Source organism: Aphelocoma coerulescens, chromosome 2 (assembly GCF_041296385.1).
Source record: "Aphelocoma coerulescens isolate FSJ_1873_10779 chromosome 2, UR_Acoe_1.0, whole genome shotgun sequence".
In the NCBI taxonomy this organism is placed as follows: Eukaryota; Metazoa; Chordata; class Aves; order Passeriformes; family Corvidae; genus Aphelocoma; species Aphelocoma coerulescens.
This window is the reverse complement of record NC_091015.1, coordinates 88,263,166-88,287,883: the sequence shown is the minus strand read 5'-3', so window position 1 is coordinate 88,287,883 and position 24,718 is coordinate 88,263,166. Positions and strand designations below refer to the sequence as shown.

The 24,718-nt window shown below is 35.3% G+C and overlaps 1 protein-coding gene across 1 annotated transcript in view; it reads right to left on the bottom strand.

The window, feature by feature from the left end:
• Positions 1-24,718, bottom strand: part of CDH18 (cadherin 18) — a 246,804-nt gene that overhangs the window by 56,542 nt on the left and 165,544 nt on the right. Inside the window, exon 6 of the mRNA XM_069005894.1 lies at positions 4,664-4,831. Within this exon, the coding sequence (XP_068861995.1) occupies positions 4,664-4,831 (168 nt within the window). The remainder of the gene's footprint in view (positions 1-4,663; positions 4,832-24,718) is intronic.

Below are 24,718 nucleotides of genomic sequence, written 5' to 3'. Positions count from 1 at the left end.
CACAGATAGGAAGTGACAAGTGAGAAATCTGAAAAAGATATTAGTCTAATTATAATGAAAAACATCTTGAAAAATAAGCAACCTTTAAATGTGGAATAATTTCTGGAATGAAATGCTTCCTAATACTCCCTGGATACTGGATCATTGCTAGACTCATCAACATGTAGAATCATAGACTCAGAATGGCTTGGGTTGGAAGGCACCTTAAAGAGAATCCTGGTTTTAGCTCCCCTAGCATGAGCAGGGATACCTTTCACTACACTAGGGTGCCCAGACCCCCATCCAACCTGGCCTTGAAAGGACATCTAAAGCTGCTCTGGGCAACCTGTGCCAGTACCTCACCAGCCTTAACAGTAAAGAATTTCCTCCTGATATCTAATCTAAACCTATTCTCTTTCAGTTTAAAATGTTCCCCCTCCTGATATCATTACCTGCCCATGTAAAAAGTTGTCCTTGGTCTTTTCTATAAGTCCTTTTTAAGTACTGAAATGCTGCAATGAGGTCTCTCTTGAGCCTTCTCTGTCTGTATTCCTGCCTGGGATTGCCCTGCCCTCGGTGCAGACCTTGCACTTGGGCTTCTTAAACTACATTAAGTTCATCTGATCCCACTTCTCAAGCCCATAAGTGGCACAATGAACAGGATCTAGATTATACTAGATATGCAAAAAATCTAATTAAAAAAGGTACAGTTTATCAGATGTCAGCAATCTTAAGAGAAACCAGTTCTCATGTCCTGATCTTGTTTTATTTAAAATATGAGTTTCCTGAGGACACAAAACTTCTGCAATCCTTTCAACTTAACAGTCTCCAGCAACTTTTAATCCTTGTCCAATGTCAGGCAAGTCTAACACAAGGACAGAGACCTAAAGCACATTGTGATTCTACAAGCCTCTTCACAATTACTGGATGAAAAAAGGAGAAAGGACTGCTAAAAAATAAAATCAGAGAAAATTTTGCTTTTCTCATCACATTTGGGAGGAGCCAAGGGGTAAAAGAGAAGGCAGATAGCTCTAGACTAGTCACCAGGTAGGACAGGACAGTCTGCAGCACACGGCCGTGGGGAGTGATAGGGTGCAGACAGTTATGTATGGAAATCATGGGAACTGGATGTACTACATGGAACTGGGGATTCAGAAAGGACCACATGAATGAGTATGAATTTCAAAAGAAAATGGGTAGCAGATACTTTTGCACTTAATTAGCTAATGAGTTATATTAACAAGGCCAGACAGTGGACACCTTACTAGCACTGAACAGAGTCAATGTCTGCTTCTGGGATGTGAGTTCACTTTTTCAGAACTAACAGGAGCATCTTCATGCAATATTCCTATTTAAACGTGGCTGTGTACTTTTCATATAAGGATATTGTAAAAAGACAGGCCAAACTAATTATGCATATAAATAATTTCACATTACATTTACTTACTGCCAGAAAACTACTAAGCCTCAACAACCAAGTTTTTATAAAAATTGTTTTAAGCCATGACTTTTATTTAAGTTCTGCTTTATCCTAAAGAACAAGGTGAGTAGATCAGCTAGATGTATCAAACAAATATTACAAATTAGTCTAGACACAGCAACTACATATATTCTACACACTAGCCAGAATGTAATCATTAGAACTTGATGTTCTAATGATGTAATCATTAGAACTGATGCATGTCAGTGGAAACCTCTGCCTAGTGTGATGATCTTGATGCTATCAGAATTTCTTCATACTAAACAAACAAAGCGAAACACAGAGAATTCATCTTAAGCAACACCAGAGAGAATTAATGAAATAAAAGTATACAGAACATTCTGATGTAACTCAAGGCTGATAACAGTGTCATCAGAAGATAGAATATCTTCTATCAAATTATGAAATAAATTTATGACTATGAAATTAGGGCCCTCAGTCATCAAGAAAATGGGTCCATCAGTGGTAAAACTAACAAGAACTGAGGGATGCAAAAATCTTCCCATGCAGAGCACTGTCAGCTTACATTAACTAGGTAGTTCATTTATTACTTGTCTCTCTAAAGAAAGGAAATCTATGATGATGAAGAAAATGAAATAGGTATTGTACAAGATGCACTGAAGTAATTGAAAAGCAAAAAGTATTTGAGGTTTCAGGCTATTCTCCTGCTGAATTCACAACCCCTTTCCTACTTCTGAGACATACTACTGTTTTGCAATCAGAATTTTTCAGCTGTGTTTCCTATACCAAAAATCAGACTGATAAAATTAGGCAGTCCTATTTCATATTATTCCTCCTAGGTTTTTTTATATTTTGGAAAACTGTAGCTCTTTTAGGAATTTCTTTGAAAGAAAGTCAGCTCTATTTATAATGAGTACAGAGTATAACACAATAAACCCTTTTTTAGCAGATATATTTACCACCATTACATCTGCTTTAAATAGGGGTTTAAAGTGTTTCTTTAAGGGGAAAAAAGCCTGCACATCTTACTGCATTTTGCATGTCTAATGAACACTGATCTTCTAAAGCCAGAAAGGTACCATCTTTTAAATATATACAACAAAGTATATTTATAAATAAAACAAATAAAACAGCATCCATCAGATGTACTCCCCAGCATGTTCTCAAGTAAGGTACTCATACATTTAGAATCAGATTCAAAACTCACAAGTATGGTAACGGAGAAAAGGAAACTAACCAAAAGAAAGTCTGTGGTTTAGCTGAGGCTCAGCCTGTCCCAAGGGTTATACACTCGATATAGGCAGTTTTGGTTAGCACTTCCCTTCAATTCAATTCTGAATGTGACAAGCCCCAGTAAGTCTCATTTAGCATTCCGTCTAATAAGGAAATTGAAGAGAAATTTAATGGAAAATCATGGCACACAAAGGAAACAGAAGTAAAATAAACAAAGAAGTTATTTCTTTTAGTGCAAGACTCGTGTATATAGTTCATGATGGTAAAACGGCCTTTTTAAAATCAACTGTATTTTCATTCTCTATTAACATGTAGCTACTGCTCTTTTGCAAGGGGTTTAAAATATAGTTCTTGAGAAGGAGTAAAGAAACAATGTCAGTGATAGCTGTGGTATAGGAATCTTCTGTAAGCAAAGAAAGCAAATGTTTGCGTTCTACAAGACTTGTTTTAGAAATAATATTTTTATATAAAGAATAAATATTAAAATACAATTTTATTTTGCCCTAAATAATAAAGTTTCATTAAATGTGATATGTTTTGTCATTTTCAATGTTACTATAATCCCTTAAAATTTTTAAATTACAACATGAATATTTTATATTTCTTTGATTTCCAAAAAAATATTAACACAAATAAAGAAATACATATGCCAATATACATTTCTTCCTGCCTGTCACTTTTGTATCTAAACCCTTCCATTCAAAATAAAAGAGGCCAATTTTTGAAACCTGATAGGTAGGGATCCATTCCTGCATCCATTGAGTTTGCAGGAAACTTAAGACATGCTTTCTTTCTAATTTAGCTCTTATTTAAAGATAGGCCTTACCTTTTGCCTTTCCAATAGTTAAAAAGTATTATAAATAGAATGATGAATGCAATGAAAATTTAGTGGAACATAAAACCGACTATATTTTATTTAAGGATGTGTTTCAAAAGCTTTATGTTTTCATGTCTTTATGAGGCACAGAACAAATACTCATTTCTACAACACTCTTAATAAGCCTACTCACTGTTTGGCCAGATTTTATATAACGTGTATTGCCAGGGAGCTTTGTTTGTCCCTGGAGCCTTGTGATCTCTACTATTGTTTATAAATCTTCTCATTCAAACAGCTTAGTGCATTTCCTGGTGGATGTTCCTATAACTACCAGTCCGTTATGTTCTACAACAACTCACGCAATGTCTGAGACCAGATTACAACACTCTTGTTGGCCTTGAGCCAATATGCAGAGAAAATACATTTACGTTCCATAAGATTTTTAAATAAATTGTCGACTGAATTCAGAATTCCTACAAGATCCCAGCTGCTGTGTCAGATCAATGGACACCCAATGAGCTGGATAGAAATTAACCTCCTACTAGTGGTCACATTATGATATTCTATTCTGGTATTTATTCTTCATATAAGCATGTGATGATATTGTTTGAAATCAACACCAACAATTCATTTATCTGTGATAAATTCAGACTCCACCATTGCTCAACAATAGTGAGAAACATCTTAGATTTTGTCCATCTGAGTATAATAATTGATCTTAAAAGTTTAGTTGGGTGTAAAGAAAAAAACAGAAGAAAATATTTGATAGATGCATATGGAAGCAGCCAAAGGCATGTTGGATTAAATATTTTAATGCATTGTCTTTTGCTTTTATCTACCATAGGAACATCATCATTCCGTCATGGGATCAAAATCACACAGTTATTGAAATATGCATTTAACAAATACTGGAGAATAACCCACATAAGAGAACAGTATACCTTTGTAATCCACCTCGATATTATTCAGTGGTTAACTGAAAGAAAACTTTACTGGTTTCAGTATTTTAGCTATGCCATCTCTGTGCTTTATCTGAAAATACTGGAAAATTAAAAAATATTGGTGAATCCAAATGCTTTCAAGCTGCCTATTCCCCTTGAATTTGACAGCCAACTGGATTTCACTGATCGCTTCTTACTTCACTGAAAATCAACGTGATTTTCAAATGAGTTATATGTTGAAATTGTACATACTCTGAGGAAACCTGGGTGGATTGTCGTTGACATCTGTGAGTGTGATATTTACAGTTGTTGACCCTGACAGCCCTCCGACCTGCCCAGCCATATCTTTGGCTTGAATGACAACGGAATAATGCTCTCTGGCTTCCCTGTCCATGTTGTGCAAGGCAGTCCTGATGACTCCTGTGAAGGAAAGAAAACAAACAAATAAACAAAAGATCAGGATTAACCTGTTCAAGCAAGAGCAAAGGCTGGGCATAACCTTTCTTTTAAGGGAAGGTGGAGCTAAGTCGTTTTCAGTTATTTGTGTCATAGATATATATATAGATAGATATATATATATATCTCGATATCTCTCTCTCTCTCTCTATATATAGATATATATATCTATATGTATATGAAACACAACACCAGATGCTGCTAGACAATCAACCTGCTTGATAATATGAAGAAATTAAAACAATATTGATTAAATCAATTATTATATCATTAAATAAATAATCTACTTTATATAACATTCCTGACCCAAAGGCACATTGCCAAAATAACAGTGTTTTCTCATACAACTCTTTAAATAGCTACTTATCAGAAAAACGAATGAATTGGAACTCTTAGCCCACTGAATAAACAAAAATTGTTTATTAACAAAAGGTAATTTCTTAATTAGTATATCAAATATCTCTTAAAACTAACCCAAAAGCTAGATTTTCCTATTTGACAAATTAAAAAAAAAAAAAAAGATATTTTTGTGTTTGGTACATGTCAATCATATCGATTTATGTTTAGAAGTTTGACCAAATTAAAAACTGTCTTTAAAGTAAAAGATAAACCTTTTATTGCTATTACTACACTAGAGAGAGAAAACCAAAATTGAATGATCCTAAAATTCTATTAATTTTTATCCATCATCATCAAGTTTTTTCACATTATTTACCTATACATGCAGAAGCAAAGATTAAAATAAAAGTAGAGGCAGACAACTCTGTGGGCACAGTTTCAGTTAGGGGACATTTTTCACCTATGATGATACCTGTAAAATTCAGCCCTGCTAATTTCTTTGATCACAGACTGACAGAAAAATCATGGAATTCAGTAAAGAGAGATGTCAAGTGCAGTGCCAGGAAACCAGTACATGCTGTGGACAGACTATCTGGGAAAGAGCTGTAAAGAAAAGAATCTGGTGTGGTCCTCAAGTTGTACATGAGCCAACGATGTGTCCATGCAGCAAACAAGGCCAGCATCTTCCCAGGTTGCATTAAGAAATTCATTGCCAGCAGGTCGAGGGAGGGGATCCTTCCCCTCTGCTCACCAAATCTGGAGTGCTGGCTCCAGTTTTGAGCACATCAATACAGAAAAGACATTGATAGACTGTAGTGAGTTTCATAGAAATAAATAAAGAAAATATAAAAAATGGCAAATTTATTAACATTACATTTTTAAAGAGATAAAATTTTAGCTTAACGTCTGTTGGACTCTGAAAGTGAGTTATTGCTATAACCAGTAAGAAAATATACCATAGCATGATCAGATGTTGCTTCTGGGTGAATTTTAATCATATAATAGTTACTAATGCAAAGAATCTTAAGAAGTAGAGCCTTGTTCCTCTGGACAACTGGCTGTACAGCATGATTCTCAAGCTTTTTGATTCCCAGTTTCAGATGGTGTAAAAAGTGGTTTCCAGAGCATTATTTTTCTTGTATTTCAAAATTACTTTCTTTCCATTTCTTCAATAAAACCAGTTAGCCATTATTAAATAGGAAATGGTAATTTTCATGTAGCTAATACCCCTGTTTCTATTCTCTTCTGAAAGTAAATCACACATAAATAAGGAAATTTATCCACAAAGAATATTTTTTAAGTATCCATGAAGTTTTAGAATCACTTGAACACAGTTTTGCACTGTAAATTACTTTCTATCAGAAGTGTAGATTTTGGACAAACTGGCTAAAAAGACTATACCAGTCTGGTTTAGTTCAGCAGTGCTTTTTTCCTTAAAATTATACAGTTTGAAACAGACCTTTTTTCAGAAATTGCAACATGTTATATTGAAAATAACCACAACTTACACAGAATATAAATTTAGAAACAGAAATTTACAGAGTCGTTTAGATAAAAGGAATCGGTATAATTTAAATATGCATTTTCACTGAAATAATTATGGCTCAAAAATCTTGTACTAGTATTCTGAAAATTCATTTTACAGATAAATAGGAATATGTGAAATTATTAGAATTGAGAATGTCCTGCTTTGACTTTTCAAATGAATTGTTTTAGTTTTTCCATTGAAACCAAATTTATCATGCTTATGCATATGCATATAAGCAGCATGGGATTTTTTTAAAAGAACGTTCCATTTCAATTTGTAACAGACCAAATGTTACATAGTAAAACATGTCTTCTATACTATCCTCACTAGTACTAGACACTTGCATTTTTAAAGTAATTGAAACAAGCAGAAATTCCTCTGAAATATTACTTTCCTCTTCATTTGCTTCAAGGGGCATGATACTGAATCAATGCTTCTAGTTAATAAGGATTTGTGGATGACTAGTCATGACTAATCATTTCATCCCTCCCACTTACAGCAGATTCCTCTTTTTTGAAAACAGACACAATGAAACTGGTCAGGTTCTTAATTTCAAAACCTTGTATGCAAAGTTTAGAATAAGAAAACTAGTTTTAAGGCTTTGATGGGCTGAAGGCAGGAGGTAAGGGAAGATTTAGTTCTCTCTCTTTCCTGCGTTGCATATACATTTATACATCCTGAAGTCATATCATCAGTATGAGGTATGTAACTACTGTGAGGACCCTAACACTCTGTCCTTGTGATGCCTTAGGGTTTTAGCTTTTCCATAATTTTTTAGTGTATACTTCTAAGACTCCATATAGCCTGTTAGCTACTGTTCTCCCATTCTGGTCAGACAAAACAAATCCTCTCTAAGCCTGAACTTCAAGGACACCTTGGTGTCCCAGGCCCCGAAATACATAAACAAAGTGTATTAAGGGGGAGCAAACTGGGGGTAAATGACTTCATTACCTGAAATTGTAATTGGAGGATTAACCCCCGATATGCAAATAGACCAAACTTATAAAAGTATGAAAATCTGTGACCCAGGAGTCCATTTTGGGTGTAGCCCTGAGGCTTTGACTGCCCAAAGTGTACGTTGAAGGCCCTTCAATAAATGTAACTGTTTTTATTCTCTTAATTTTGTCTAGCCTCTGTTTTCAGGTAGCCCCATCAAGGCATCACTTGTCACTAGCAGCTCCACCAACTGTTATGGCAGTATAGCACTAAAACAGTGCATAATCTCAAGTTTCACTAATGATCCCAAAAGGTGTAAGGAGAACTTAACTACCTTTTTCACTAAGATAATATTAAATGTTCTGGCAGGTTCTTTTAAAAGTAAGAATTGCCCCTGAGTATCTTGGATATGCTTGACAGGGGTTCCTATACATCCCACAAGAAGACAGGAAGTTAATCTTAGGAAAGATATTTCCCTGACTAAAACAGTTACAAAAAATACTGAAAAGGAAAGCTGTCACAGGTTTTTTAAATTTAAACACAGCCCTGATTTTGCCTCATATTTGTTAGGAAGCACTCTGACCCTGTTAACCAAGTACTTTTCAACTATGCCTTCAGTACTTATTCATTTTTGGTAGGAAAGGAAAATAAGAAAATCAGAAAAGCACGATGTAGATGTCATTACAGGTACAACCCGTCCTGTTTCTGGTATTAAGCAAAGAATTTTTACAGAAGTTTGACTGCTGTGTCAAAAATCAAATACAACATATGGAAGGGTAAATCTGTTGGAAAAGAGCTGAGAACACACAGCTTTGGACCTCTGGCCTCACAAACAGTCATACCTATTTCCATCTTAAAATTATGAGAGATGCATTTTTCCCACATGAAATCCCAAAACACACATTTTCTTCTAACTTCTTTACTAAGTTTATTCATCTCTAAAGCACAACAATTTTCATAGGGTTTGGGGGGGTTTTTGTTTGTTTGTTTGGTTGGTTGGTATTTTCTTTGTTTTGGTTTTGTTTTTGCTTTGCTTTGTTGGTTTTTTGTTTGGTTTGGTTTGGTTTTGTTTGGTTTTGGTTTGGTTTTTTTTGTGTGTGACAGTTTCTACAGTTTTGGAAAGCACAGTTTCCAATCTGAATTTATCTTTCTTGACCATGTATGATGAGAAACCTACTTAGTTTCCAATTAAGTCTTTAATGCCACCTTTTAAAATTGCAATAATTTTATTTTTATACAGAATACATGGCACTGATGATTCATCTTTCATTGACTAATAAACCCAGGACATTTTCCTCCAATGACATTTCCAAATTTATGAGACCAGAATTACTGTAGATCCATAGAATATCTTAATGTGAATAGGAGCAATAAGGATCAAGTCCTACCCCCTGCTACTCACAGGACTAACTAAAACTAAACAATATGTCTTGTAAGTAATTTTACTACATAATGCTATTAAATTAGATTACGCTCTTCTTGCTCTTGCCCATAACCACATAAGCTTCTTTCTCTGTACTGACAGTTCTTCACTTTTTGCAATCAAGAAATTTCTTCATCATGGTCCCGAATTTATCCTCAAAGCATCAGATAAAACTGAGAAAAAAATAAACACTGAAATGAAAGACTGATATATCTACTATTGTGGATAGCTCCTTTTCTTTCCTTTTCCCAACAATTCTGGATTTGAGAAAGCCCTGAAAATAACTTTATTTTTCGCGAGTTTTACTTCCCTCTCCACTCAGGCTCTCTAAATTCATTCCTGTTACTGAATTGCAGTCAATACCTTTTTTTACCAAGTTTTCTTAAAGATACTTCTATGCTCTGCAGCATCTGACAATGTGTTATGTTGTCATTTTTAGCATTCTGTGAACCATTTAACTGATATAAAAGAAAAGCTACAACAGAAGGATCTACTGTAACTGAGACTGTAAAGACTTTTTAACTCAAGTACAGACAAATACTAAGAAAGTGTTTGCCATAGCCAGGTGCATAGCTATGCTGTTATTGAAATATCTAACTGTGTACTTACCTATTAGTCTGGTACACTTGAAAGAATTTACCTTATTATTTACACAAAATAAGAACTCATTTAGATTCAGTAACCACTGAATTTTAGTCATCTTTATTTTACAGCCTACTCCTGCATGGTCTGAATTTCCCCACACAAAACAGGGTCTATTTTAATATTTTGAGCTCAAAGGTCTTCTATCTAGTGGGGAAAACAAAAAGAAAACAAGAAACTTTAATGGCAAATTAGTTTGTCAGGGGGAAATGAGTATTTTTTTGATTGGAAAATTTCCATTCTGTTGTTGGAGCATGAGTGTGGTCACTAGAGATTTGATAAAGGGCCAATAGGTCACATTAGATGCCCCATATTCTAGTTTCTTATATATCTGCCTTGCTATGTTTATAGCCAATAATGACTGAAATGCAATTTTAAATTATCTATTTAATAGCTAACTAAATGTGGGGGTTTACAATTTACTGAGGGATTTGAACTGGTGGGAATTTCATTAATATTATTCTTTCTTTTGGAATAAAAGCTCTGTTTTTATCACTGCTTGTTCTGGGGTATGAATTTAGCTTATTTTATTGTAAATTAATATTCTGAGCATATTGTATATATTGAAACACATTTCAAATTCTAATAATATTCTACTTTTAAAGAGAAACACAATTTTTCCATTTTAAGACAGATTGTCTGAACAAGTCAGTAGATACTTTTTTTTCCCTTAAAATCTCAAAATAAAGTTCAAATTTATAACTCTCAATAGACTTTGACTTGGATTTGTGATTTAGTTCAAAATATAACTGTAAACAGAAATCTGCAATATAAAGCTTATGGTCATACTCCACATTCTGAATACTTCTATAACAAGGATGTTTTTAATCTAGGCCTTTGAATCACATCTGCTTTATGTAACTATCATTTTGTTCCTTTACAGGGAGGACGTCCCTAGATAGTCCATGGATGAAAGTCATAGCAGTATCGAACTGACAATTAGTGGTCAATTATCTTCTCTGGTCATGGTTATAGTACTGAAATACAGTATATCCTTCCTTAAAGAAAATTAGCATTGAAATGAAATACATGAATCCAACATATAAGGATAACTGCTAGAAAATAAAAATTACTGAAAAAATAAGTATATTTTTAAAGGAGAATAGTAAATGTTTTAAAGATATAGGCTAGAATAGCATTCATTTTGTATTAAAAGAAGAGGAAGATTAACCGTACTACAGTGAATATCCTAGGAGAAAAAAAAATCCATTTAAATTACTGTTAGTAAATACAGCCTTCTCTAAAATCTCTGTGAGTGACAGACTGCAATTACAAAATGAAAAAGTGTCTTATGCTGATGCTTCCTAAATTAAGGAATCTGAATAAAGCTTCAATAACCGTGTGGAAAATATGCCAATTTATGTGGCAATTGCATGGATACCAAATGTAATCACAGCACATCCCCCTGTTTTCATAATGCAAAGCTCAATAAAATTAATTTAATTAAAAATTTGCTGCCATGACACTTTCCAGAAAGAAGACAATAAACTCTAATGTGCAATATACAAGTGCTGTAATCAAAGGGATATCTATTATAGAAATAGTCATCCAAAAATTTTACCAATGATACTCTTGAGTTTAATTTTAATCCACACAGAAAGAAGTTGAATAGAGCTGGTCTCACACTGATCCCTGTAGAGCCTTGTCGGAATTTCTTCCTTTCGTGACAATTCTGTCTTGATGATAACTTTTTCTTACCTCCCAGGTAGCCAGTTCATAGCCATTTAATATGTGCTTTGTTGCTGCTACTAATTGCTGTCTATTTAACTAGAATTGCATGTGGCATGTGTCAGAGACTGAAATATTATATTTTATGACTTAAACGTTTTCTTAAAGGACTTTTAAAACTGTATTACAAAAGCTGCAGAGAAGACTACCACACCCTGAATGGGGCCCTGACTGAGGCCTGACACTGCTCACTGATGAAGATAAGACAAAGTAACAACTCAGGGCTGGGGACATTCACAGAGCACAGGCTTAACACCTCCAGGATGAGGACCACAGCCCCAGAGCTATCAGCTGCCAGGCTTGCAGAGACCCTTGCACCAAGGGGGTGGAGGGAGGAGAGGCTTTGGGTATCTGGGAAAAGCCTGTGGTCAGAGGTGCAGTGACTGCCCATCCTCCACTGTGCAGAGGAGCCCAGCTGAGGGGTCCTCACCAGGGGGGAGGAAGCTTATCCACGGCAGAAGGGGGTGACATGGCCCATCAAAGGGGCCCCCCGCCAAGGGGCCCCCAGACCCTGCACCAGAGCACCAGAGATGATGCAACACACCCTCAGTGTTGCAAGGGACAGTGTGTCAAGCTGGCTCCTGCAAGGGAGGCACATGGATGTTCCCACCTGGCCCACAGTGTATATTAGTCCACGGAATTCTGCACTCTTCAGCGTGTGGCGGCGTGTGGTGTGGCAGCATGTAGCGGCGTGGCCACAGCGGCAACGGAGGACCCTCACCACCAGCAGACCGGATGGAGGGGAGCAACGAGACGTCGTTGGGACCCTCGGATGGGTGATATGCTTCCACCTAACCCCTGTCACCTCTCCCTGTTCCCCCACCCCCCAGGAACACTTCTTTTCTTTCTCTCTCTCTTTTCTCTTCCCTCCTCTTTGCCTCTTTTACTATCAAATAAAATACATCCATTTTTTGGCAACAACATCTAACCTCGTCTGGTTTTAATCTCATTTCTGGGGATACTTTGAACCTTCCAGGTTCTTTCCGGTTTATGCTCAGAGACTTAGCTTGCTTTGCTTTCCTGGGTCTAAACTGGATTGTAACAGCATGGTAACTACTTTTTTTAATATAACGTGCCATTTTATAAAAAAAAGAAAGGAGGTTTGTTAAGCGTGGGCTATTTTCCAGAAAAACACATGGAAAGGCATTATTGCTATTCCTATTTCTTAACTGGCTTAATTCTTTCTAGATCCTCTATTTTCCTTTTTTTTACTCTTTGCCAAAATTGGCCTGCCTCATGTTGCAAATTTCTTTTACTTGACCTCTCAGAAAACTGACCCACATTTACATTCTGCAAACTTGCTTATCTACTTTATTCAGGGAGAATCTACCACCCTTCCTAGACTTGGGACTAGACAACATTTATAGTTCCCCATTAATCTAATTCTGTTCCTAAAAGAGTCAACAATTCAGGGTGAAGAAAAGTGGAAATTCTGTCTTTTTATTCATATACAGATTCTGAAAATACTTCAAAAAAGGGTTAATTCCTCAGAAACTATTTGTCAATATGTTAAGTCCTGAAAATGTGCAAGTAGTTTCTTTTGAAGTAAAAATTGCATGTAAAAATATAGTTAAGCATTCTTTCAAGCAAATCTCCTACCTGAGTAATTTTGATTTCTTATAAAATGGTTCTTCCATTTTTGAACACACATTTTTCCACACAAAATTGTTGGAGATGTGGTATGGAGAAGTAGAAGAAAGCCTTAATGACAGACTTAGAAAAAAAACATTCCTGTGTCTTGGCAACATGCCACTATATATTAATTCTCTGCATAATTGTGCATGATTAAATGATTCAATTTTGATAGAAGACATCTTGGTGCTTTTGCACATACTCATGAGCTCTTTGGAATTGGAATCCAAATTAGTGGCATTTCTATAGTTCTGAAGAAACATGTGGCTAGGAGCAAAAAGGGATAAACAGTCAGATCCTCCACCTTGACCAACACAGTGCTCATATTCTGATGTGTTCCTGTTAATTCAGTAGGCACGTGTCTCAGATAAAGCCTGCAGAAGAATGATGCTACTGCTCTGTTGAAAACAAATTTTTTAGAATTCAATTAAAAATATATTAAAAAAGGGAAGAAGAATCTGTACCCCAAGGGAGAGGGAAAAGAATAATTGTTTGCTCAAAGATGGTAACAAGTGACTGCTGGTTGTATAATGAAATAAGATGTTAGGCCAGGATAGCTATGGAACACACCTAGATACAGATACATGTGACTAACATACATCTTAATGCCACTTAGATATTGAGGGCTTCTCCATAACAGTTTACTTGTCACATATGCAAGCGGAGGAACCAAGCAAATGATCTCACTATAGAGGCAAGGGCAAAGAATGCTGTAAGAGATTAAATTACCCATTAAGTGCAATTTCTTCAGATATAAACTTCTTATAGGTGTATTTAATCCTTGGTGAGGAGGAACAACCTAATGACACGTGACAAACAAAACAATTAAGTAAAAAGGGGATGCATTCAGTAACCTCTGAACACAGCAGATGGGAATTAAGTACGTGAGTCTTCTCAAATGAAATCACATTTGACAAGAAAGAGCTTAAAACTATCTGAAAACTAGCTACTTATATTCACAGGCTTGGAAATCCTGCTCTCTTAAAATAGAATAGACCACTAGTATTGAACATTTCTTATTGCAATGTCACATGTTCTGGCCTACACAAAAATATATTTAATCTATAGCTTGAATGAAAACAACAAAAGAAGAGGCAGTTGAAGGTTAAAGTTGCTAATATTCCAGTCATAATCAAAAGCTCCTTAGCACTTTCTTTATAATGAAAGAAAATAAAGATGGAGCCACAGACTTTACTTCATATTTACCACCTACTATTAGTAAATAAGCCTTTTATGTGAATTAAACTTTTTATCTTTAATAAGTACATAATAATGCATCTAAATAATTGGAGATAATTAACAAAGTTTCCCATTATGCTGAATAATATTTTGGTTTCTTTTCAAAGTAGATCATCTTCAGAAGAGGTCAAGAAGGGAGACAATGACTCTTAGGCATAAGTTCCCCCTTTATAAAAGGTTTAAAATTGTGCCCAGGTAATAAAAAAACTGAATTCAACATACAGTCTTGAAAAGTTTCCACATCTGGCCAAATTTTCATGTGCTGAGTAATTTAATTACAACTGACTGACAAGGTCAAGATATATAACTCAGATTATCTATTAGAGAGAAAACTTAGCCAACATACCAAGCATTTACACTGTGGTTCTTTTCTCCCTGTGATACTTCCTCCTTACATACCCACGAGCATTCTACTGAACTGCAATGCTTCACTGACCCTTTTATAACGTGCTAAGGACCTTATAGCAGTATAGCATAATATATAACTTTTATAAGTCAGTTAGAGTGCAATCTTACTGAGCACTTCAGTATGCTTATTTGCAAAGTGTGAATGAAGTACATTGAGACTGGTGTCAATATGGAAAGTGAACAATTTTTTCCATGTATCCCAGGTACATAGATTATAATGAAAACAATTCTGCTTGATGTGCTATGACAGTGTCCATACAAGCTAATATCTGTTTAAAGAAAAACTATTGAATTCAAGAACCAGCAGAATACAATCAGCAAAAAAATCTCATAATTGTGGAAAGTGCTTTAGTGCTAGATTTAGTGTATCAGAGTGTAAATACATAGATATGTATAGATGATACAACAAATACCTTAAAAATATGAGTAATTGGTTTCCTGAAAAGTCCTTGAAAGAAAAATTCTAGGAAAAAAATATTATCATAATGTTTTCTGAAAGTGTAAAATTAATGAACAAAAATCATAAATTCTTTGAAACCTCAGTACTTATATAAAAATCCTAATCTATTTGCACAGTAAAAAATATCTGCACAAGACAAAAAATATCTAAGAACGGTACTCTGGATAAACTGAAGGCTGGCTTAGGACCCATGGCAGATAACAGATACTTTTGAACGCTGAAAATGTGTCTATAGTAGCTTAAGGTGAACCACAATTTTCAAAATTTTCTGATGCACACAAAAATGATGGTGATATATAAATACAATTTAAAGGAATCCCATTATAAAGGATCTGACACATGTTCACAAATGTTATTTTCTTTCTTAGACCCAACATCCACAAAATCTTTGTGTATTAGGTGACATAATAGGTAGCTATTGACTTCTGTTGAGATTCAATCAGGAATTATTGACCTGGAAGTCAGATATTGATCTATTCAGAGAAAAGATAAATCTCTACCTGGAAGCACAATAAATCTTACAGTTGGTTGAAAACAGAAGTCTTTGTTGTTCATTTGTTTCAGTACACTGCTATCAAGAAAATGATTACTGGATTACTGAATTACTGGTGTAACTTGTTGAAAAGAGGCACTCTAACACTACAATAAATTAAGAAATTTCTCAATAAGGTCACACAGAACATAAAATATGACATGACTCAATTTTAAACAGCTGTTTGTCTTTCTAATTTGAGTGAATTCAATGAAGTGCTCAACTGCTGCGGTACATATTAGCATTGAACACCTCTTGACTTGAAACAAGCATTGTCTAAATTTGAAATTATTCTGAATTTAGACAAATCACAAATTTGAAAATACTAGCTCTGGCTCTTAAGAGCTCTTACTGGAGCAAGACTTTCTTAGGAGTAATTATGCATACATTTATTTTTTGGCCTGGAAAGTCTGTAACTTAGCCACCCACAGTGAAGGAAGTTATACAACTTTATGAATCAAATCACAAGTACCATAATTTCAAGCACCATATATTACAAACTTCCATGCTGGATTCTGTAAAAAAAAAGGAGGGAAAAAACGTTCTCTTTCCTTTTCTTCTTTTTCCTATTTATCATTCTTATTTAAAATTACTCAAAAATGCAACAGTCATTGTTTTGTACCCTCAGGTTTCAATTTTCTCTATGAGAAAATAACAAAACCTACCAACTTAAGAGTCATCTTACTTGCTCAGTCATCAATAAGCTTAATAAAAAAAGTGCAAGAAAACAGATCAATAGCAGTGTCAGAGGGGTTTTTTCCTTCTCTGGGGTTCTATCTTGTGCAAATTCTTGCCTTCTGTGGACCTGGAATCACTTAAAAAAGTGGATCTCAATACCCTTGGTCTGTCCTTTCTAAAGCCCATAAAATTTTCTGAAATTACTTTTAATTTCTCCATTTCATATAAAAAATTCACAGTAGGACAATACAGACAAAAGATAATAGGCCTACCTACCTTGATTTACAGTGTCAGTGATTGTTCTAAGTGTATATTCTAAATAATGACATGAAGATTCATTGAAACTTATTAAAATATACTTGTAAATCAATCATTAGTAAACAAACTTTCAATAACAACAAGAAAAGCTGTCTTCCTTAACATGGCTGACCTTAAATTATGCTATTACCATAATTTTTGTATATAAATGACAAAAACCCAACTGATTCCCTACTCTACTAACATTTAGGAGGACTAAGAATGGTTTTGAAAGTTCGTAAGGAAGAAGGCTGTTTATTTAAGATCCAACCACTCACTTTGTTTATCTACCTATTGTCAGGCTTATTATTCTTGGTCTAATTGCTCCTGAACACCACATTACAGGCTATAAAAAAATACCCTGTTTCTAATTATAATGACCAAATGAAACAACAATTCAGAGCAGTATACACATTTTCATTCAGAATTCTTTTCAGCATTCTTCTTAAATCGAATGAAGCACAGAAACTTTTTTTACCCAGTGTTTTCTTTATATGTCTGTATAGGAAGATTATCCTGTAAGTTTAATCTACTGTAACAAGCAGATAACAATCATTTTTCTGAATGTGTTGCTCTGTTTTCTAAATCTCTAGGATAACCTGAAGTAATATGAAACAGCACAACTAAAGAAATTTACATGTATCTACATATCTAATATGTAATTAAAAACAAATTATCTCATGTACCAGGAAAGAAGATGTGAAAATCCATGGTAGTAGGATGAATGGGGAGTTCCAAACAAGGTGGACAGGAGTTTTTCTAGCGCAGATATTCCCCTTATTATCACCTGCCATGTTTGGAACTATCAAATATTTTTCTTGTCCCCACTCCATAAGACCTTCTTAAAGTACATACATGATGAGGGTGAGCAGGACCTCATATTGTCAGTCTTGATACAGTATAAATCCAGATACTTCATAACAAGGTAATGAAGTTATGCTGATTGACACCAGTAAAGAATCTTATCTGTTATTTTTAGGCAAAAAGCTTCTTAGTACGATTAGGACTAAGTTGTCAATATAGTAATCTAGTTGATGAGTTTTTCACTCTTCAGGTGTTACTGGTGATGGGAGCTCATATCAGGGAAGAGTGTCTTATATGAGCAAGGTTGCTGTTACAGCTCCTTAGAATCTGGACAATGATTACATTTTGTTTATACCAAAATGTTAATAAAATCACAGGTGAAGAGCAAAATACGTATTTGAATCCGTGTTTTGAGGTCAGGAATAGGATGCACAGAAATTATACCTAGTTGGGCCATTTGCTTCCTCTTAGGAACACGCAATTAAGTTAAAATCTCTCTCCCTCTACTTCCTGTCCTACATTTTAGACTGTCCAGAGTCTTTTACCATCTTGTCTTACTGGAGAAAGTTTGGCATAAAAGTGAAGCCCATTATCTGCTACAGGGTCACAGTGATGCTCTAATATACAACATTCAATAATTAAAGAAAGAAGCTTTGTGAGTTGTATATTTCCACCAATGAAACTCTCATGGAGAAATTTAGAACTGCATCTTATGACACAAGATTTAAGTAAACCAACAGTGTGAGTGTGAAATAAAATTCTGACTTCCTAAAACTCAGCTACTGTAAATTAAATCAAATATTGAAAAATAAATAGATCTAAGTCAAGAGACAACTATAAAGTACTATACATTTCCTGGATCTAGGACATGTATTTGCTAACAATTAGTTGTGGTAACCCTCAGGAAACTGAAAATTAAAATGAAGCATGAGTATTTTAAGGAATTTCACATTTGCACAAATGCCATGGCTATTTTTCTGCTGTAATTGAGTAGCTCTGCTGTTTCTATAAGAAAACTTCTAATACATAATTGTCCATGAAGTCAAAATGGTGCAGAGTAGCTGCTTTAGAATCAGTAGGGGTTTCCCACTTGTGCCAGCAATAATTTCTTAATTTTGATTAGGAACTCTTACACTGGAAAAAATCTTTCTTAGTGAAGAACATTCTCCTGCATATGGGAAAATCTACAGTTTGAACTCAGAGGATATACTGTCCTAATAAATTCTTTTAAATGCTTTCAAATGATGCCATGAAGATTTTTGCCTTTTCTTTTATACCCCTGTTACACCTTTTACAACTTCTGTATTCTTAGTGCTTTTTGCCTACATTCTTGGACTTGTTTGTCAAGGTGAGAGACTAAACATTTTAGAAGCTTCATAGCTAGAGATCAGTGTGCCCCAGACCCCAAGGTCCTCTCCAGAACACATTCTGTAAACTAAGATGGAACCATCCAGGGGAAGGTTCCTTGGGGAGGGGGGCTCACTTGAGCCTCTCATTGGGGAATCTTTGATAGATATGCTAATTAGTAAAACCTATAATGTTATACCCAATGTTGGGGGGGAACGGAGAGGGACAGAGATAGACTCAGCAGGGTGCATCTTGATGCATGTGACCTGGACGTGTGCACCTAAGGATCCTTAAAATAAATACCAAGGTAAAATCCCTTTTCCCCTTCTAACCGTGTGTGACTCTTGATTTTAAGACCAGGAAAAGGCATCAAAAGACATAACAAAAAGTTGTATTGTGATTGTCAGGAGACAAAAAAGTAAACCTTAAAAATATATTTTGACATTCACAAAACATTCACATGGTGATCTTTAGCAGTAATACAATATCACTTAGTGGTTTTTATGAAATTTCTTACAGGAGTCATTTACAGAAAGATTGGAGAACAGACTTTTAGTATCCTTTTTAAAAGATTTCATTTGTCAAAAGAAAATGACACACATATCCTCAGAATCTTAAGATAATTTAGTGGCCTATACATGCATAGTTTGCAAAGGACAAGGCTATATTGCTCTGCTTGTACCAAATTCTTTTTTTAAAGAGCAAGATATTAAAGGTTTCTAAAAGTTATCTCAAAGCATTAAATCTTCTACTTTTAGTTCTGAAAAAATTAAACCCCTAGCAAAACAATTTTCTTTACATAACAGAACGATAATATAGATAAAATGTGCAATTTTCAACTGCAAATGCATTAAAACAATCATTTAAAAACATGGCCTGCAATTAAGTGTGCCCACTTGTCTCTCAGAAATCATCCCTAACCCTGGACAATGAAATTAAAGGTCATGGTCTTCACCCTTAGTTTCTTGTATCTATAAAACTGACTTGCAGAAGAATAAAAAGGATTCAGTCTTTCTGTGTAAAGCAGGGGACAGCGACTACACTAGGGAGAAAGAAGGGTTTGATCATTTATTATGTCCTGGATAATACTACTGCTTATTAACTATTGAAAATTTATGTCTGCATAAGTGATATTGACCAAATGGCAGGACATTTAGGACCAAAGTCCAAACAGTCCAGTGTTGGTCTATCATTTGTCAGTCAGTTCATCCTCCCCATCGGTGCCAGGTGAGAATCATGAACAGGAACTCCCATGTCCTGGGAAATGAATGCATGTCCGCCACAAACCCAGCGCTCCACAGACCAGTAGATAAACTGACTCCTCGTGCACACACTTCTGACCCAGAGTTCCTTCTGATTTTAATGTGCAATACATATCATGATGCACAGAAAATATTTAGGGGAGATTAGAAAGCAGCCCAGACTCTGGCTCCAGAGCAGTCCCTTTGACCCATAGCTACAGTTCCTTTGTATTTTCAAGCTCTAGAAAGCTGCTGCTCAGAGTATGACTGCTGCATAATGTAAGTATGTAATTCCTACACAGATTACCATTACATTTTGATTTCAGGAAAAATGCTGTACTTTAGCATCCAGAGACACACAAGGTCTTCCCTTACAGTATCTATGGCTGCAGCTCCGTGCATTTTACAAGTTCTTACTATTTATTAGAGCTTTACAAATCCAGCACATAGGGAACCTTTTTTGAAGTCATCCCAATTCCACACAAGTGTTTTTAGAGACATTTTTGAAAGCTATTTCTAGGAAAGGACTGAAGGCATGTCTGTGTTTGACGGTCCTGCATAAACACCATAAATTCTCATAAATCTGTCAAAATGGAATTTTTTATTTTCTTTTTTAAGACTATTGTTATTACAAAGGCATATAAAAAGACTGAATTGTCAGCACCTGGGATTTATGAATTAAATTCACATTCTATAATGGCACAAAGGACAGCTTGGTAATTATATAGCTGTTTACTGAACTTAGTGAACAGTATATTCAAAGGGACAAATTGAGTAAACAGTGAGAAAATATACACAGAACTTAACCTTCTCTCATACTTCAGAAAGTGTTTAATTTTTTTTTTAAACTGCCAGCCCTGCAATCATGAAGTCTAAAGGCTACAAAACGTTTTTTTGTATTTGTGCTTCATTATTAAGTCTAGACTTCCTCTGGAGGAAAGATGGCCTCTTTTTAATGGTGCAAAATGGACAAGAAACAAATACATCAATCTACTACGCATATATTTTAATGAGCAATACAAACAAAATGATGCTGTCTGATGCTCTAAGAGTGCTTATGAAAATGCCTATGAATTTCCACCAATTTTCAATGTCCTTCAGCTTTACACTGAACAATTCTCGAGTGCCACTTGAGATGAGCTTGTTCAGGAACACACCACATTTAAAGAAATCCTCTGAAATATTCTAAACACTTTAGTATAGATTTTTTTTCACATGAGAACTCTTATTAAGATTATTTAAACACTGCACTACGGCAACAATTGAGTGTTTCTGCCCTGCTAAAAGGACCACTTTTTCTTGTTTGTTTAATTCTGTGGCTACCTACCTTAGTTTGCAGAATGGTGATGTTCCCACTTCTCTGTTTATGGACAATAAAATGAGTTTATTACAATACGCTTTTATGATCAAAAAGAATATTGGATAGAGAATAGAAATGCAAGAGCTATCAATAACTTATCCAACAAGCACTCAAATAAAAAAGGAAGAGGGAAAGAAAATAAAGGAAACATATTCCATTCTCCTTCCATGCTTGTGTGTGCATGTGTGTACGTTCAACTCTTTCCTCCCTCCTCATGAACTGGGGAAACAGAGGTTATGAAAAGGATACATTTATCATATGAAAATCTATCCTCCAATGTTCAAATTTACATAAATTAGAATATTACACTGTAAACAATGGGGTAAAACTATACTAAAAAAAACCTTAAAAACTTAAAAAAAAAAAAGAAAATCCAACCAATTTCTAACCACTGTTTCTATCCATCCTGTGCATTTTTCCTGTACACAGCAAATCTAACTAGCTGATGCTCCCAGTGAAATATGTCCCAGTTTGGACTTACTACTGAGGTACTAAACAGATGGATGATAAGTACCTACACAACCAGTGTCATGCATTTAGGGAGTAAAAAGGTCTTCCACTGTAAATTGAGTCTTTAGATGCTCCATATTTTGGTGCACTCTGAAAGTAAAGAATTTACTGACAACTCACAGAACAACTGAAGGTTGTATAATCCTGAAAGTACCAGATAGAAACAGGAGACTCCTTCCTCCACTGAGTGAGCTCTGCGTTTACTGTCTCCTAGAATTTCTATGTTTTGCTCTTCACCTACTTTTCCCAGAAATCCATCCAGCCCATTCATTCAAAGATGGCTCAGGAGCAAGTATCTTCATTCCAGGCTAGGCTAATCTTGCATTTTGAGAGAATACCCATTAGTTATCTCAATAGCTCTTGGTTGATTTTTGTCTGTTATGTCATAGATATAAAAAAAATAGAAAAGTTTGAATTTCACATTTTTTAATTAAACAGTTACATTTTTCCAGAAAAAACACCCAAACAAAATTAGTTTCACCTTTCCTCTGAGATGAGAAATGAGCATTTCACCATGAAAATCACTACAGCAGCAATGAAAATATAGTCACTAACATTCCCTCTCCCAACACTTTTACCAGCCTGAACTAATCTTCAATTTCTACATGAACACAGTCTACAAGGGTATCAGTTTAAAGCCCTAAATCTTACTGCTATAAATGCATCTGCCCAAAAGCAAAAGAATCACAGAGAAACAGGACTTCCTCTCCTAAGGAAGGATCATCTGTGTTTGAAGCATTATTGGCACATGTTGATCTAACATATTTTAAAGATACCTTTTAAGAAAATTAGCATTTCTTAACAGGCAATGCATTCCAGCGCTTTAAAAATCTCATTATAATTTTTCTTAATGACTAGGCTTAACCTGTCTAGTCACAGGACAGGTACATTGTTTCTTGTCGTATTTTTCTTGATACTGAAATTTGGTGAGATTCCGATGGGTTAAAGTACACATCATTGACTATAAATATATTTTTTTGAGTTGTTTGTTTAATAATTTATTTTCATTTTTATTTGAACAGAGATTTAGACAGATTATTGCAGGGACCAAGTTTAAGATAAATACCTTACTAAAAAATCTATGCATAAACATACTATCATCGGACAGTATTACCTCCTTTTTAAAAAATTATTTAATGAGAAGAAAAGCTACTTTTATATCTTATTTTACAGTGCACTATCTATAACTATATTTCACCCTTTTCACAGTGGTGTAAACTGACAAGAGTTTATGGCACCATACACTACAGTGTCACAAACAGCTTTTGAGCAACATTGAGATAATTTTCCAGACCATTAGGTGCATTCTCCACTTAAAAGACTGAGATGCTCATAGTAATGCAGAAATAATTCAAACAAGTACACACAGCTGCAAACCTGTCAAGTGGGAAAACACTGGAAGGCAAATGGGTTTCCAGGCATCACTTACAATCCTCTACTTCAATGCAATGTCTGTGTTCAGTATATATCTTTCCTGATCAGCTGGCATAATGTTGCCCGACAACAACAGACTATTTGCAAAGCCTAAAGAATAAAACTAAATTCTGGTTAAATAAACTGACCTCAGAAGGAATTCTGAAAGGAAGTGGAGTCATCACAGTTTTCAAGTCTAAACAATATGTTTTCTCTGGTTTTGTGGTAAATTGTCAGACTTGCTATGGAGTTGCTTTAAGTCAGCGAAGAACTGATGAGGCTTCTTGAGAAAAACATGAGCTGGGCCCGTTGGTGATCTCACACCAGGCTTGGACCAGGCCTAATGTTGGAAGGATGTCTGGGGTGGAGAGGAGGCCTCACAGCCTCTCAGTGAGGCAGGGACGAGCATCCACATGTCTGTACCAACCATCAGACTCACTCTCCCTCACTGGGCATAACAGGACTTGTAAATCTGGTTCTTCAAGGAGATAAGAATGCTCACAAAGACACTCTGGAGAAGGTCAGACAGCCTTTACTGATGCCTCAGCAGATAAAGGAGGACCAGTGTGTTTATTTTACCTTTGTATGAACAGTAAATTCTGACTGAAAGTAACTAGGCAAGTAACCAAGACTGTCATTAAGCCCTATTTGCATATTAACATTCACACCCCTAAGAATGCAAATGAAGAGAAGAGAGAACATGTCTTACATGTATAAGTCACAGTCACCAAAACCCTACCTACAGCATGTGATTGTTCCATCTTTTGGGAAAAAAAGAGGAAGTTTGGGGTAAAAAGAGAGAGGAGGGAAAAAATAACATCTCTGCTGTCTCAGTAGTATGAGTTGATGGACTCCATCTCTCCCCCTCTCCTAAAGGGATAACTTTAGGTGAGCTATGCCCCTCCAACTGCATTGGAACAGACATGGGAATACTTGTTACATATATATACACATACATACATATATATATATATGTAGTGCTAATAGAGCTTATTTTCTGTCTCAACACATATAAAACTCTGTAGTTAGTGCACTTATCACCAGCAATCCTCAACCAGCCATTCTGTCGCTTCAATAAATTGCACTATTTGTGAACCTGGATTCTGTAAGACCTATGGCATCAGATTGGCAAACAGAATTATTTGTGAATCAGTTCCTATTGTATTGAACCACACCTATAGTGATAAAGATGCAGTATTTGTGAATCTGTGCTTGTGAAAGATCTTACTGAACTCCAGGAGATTTAGAGTGCTGGATTGGCTATGATCAGAAACTAAGCTCTGCTGCGCACAGCCCCCCTGATCCCTCAGAACCCACTGAAATGCAAGGGATTT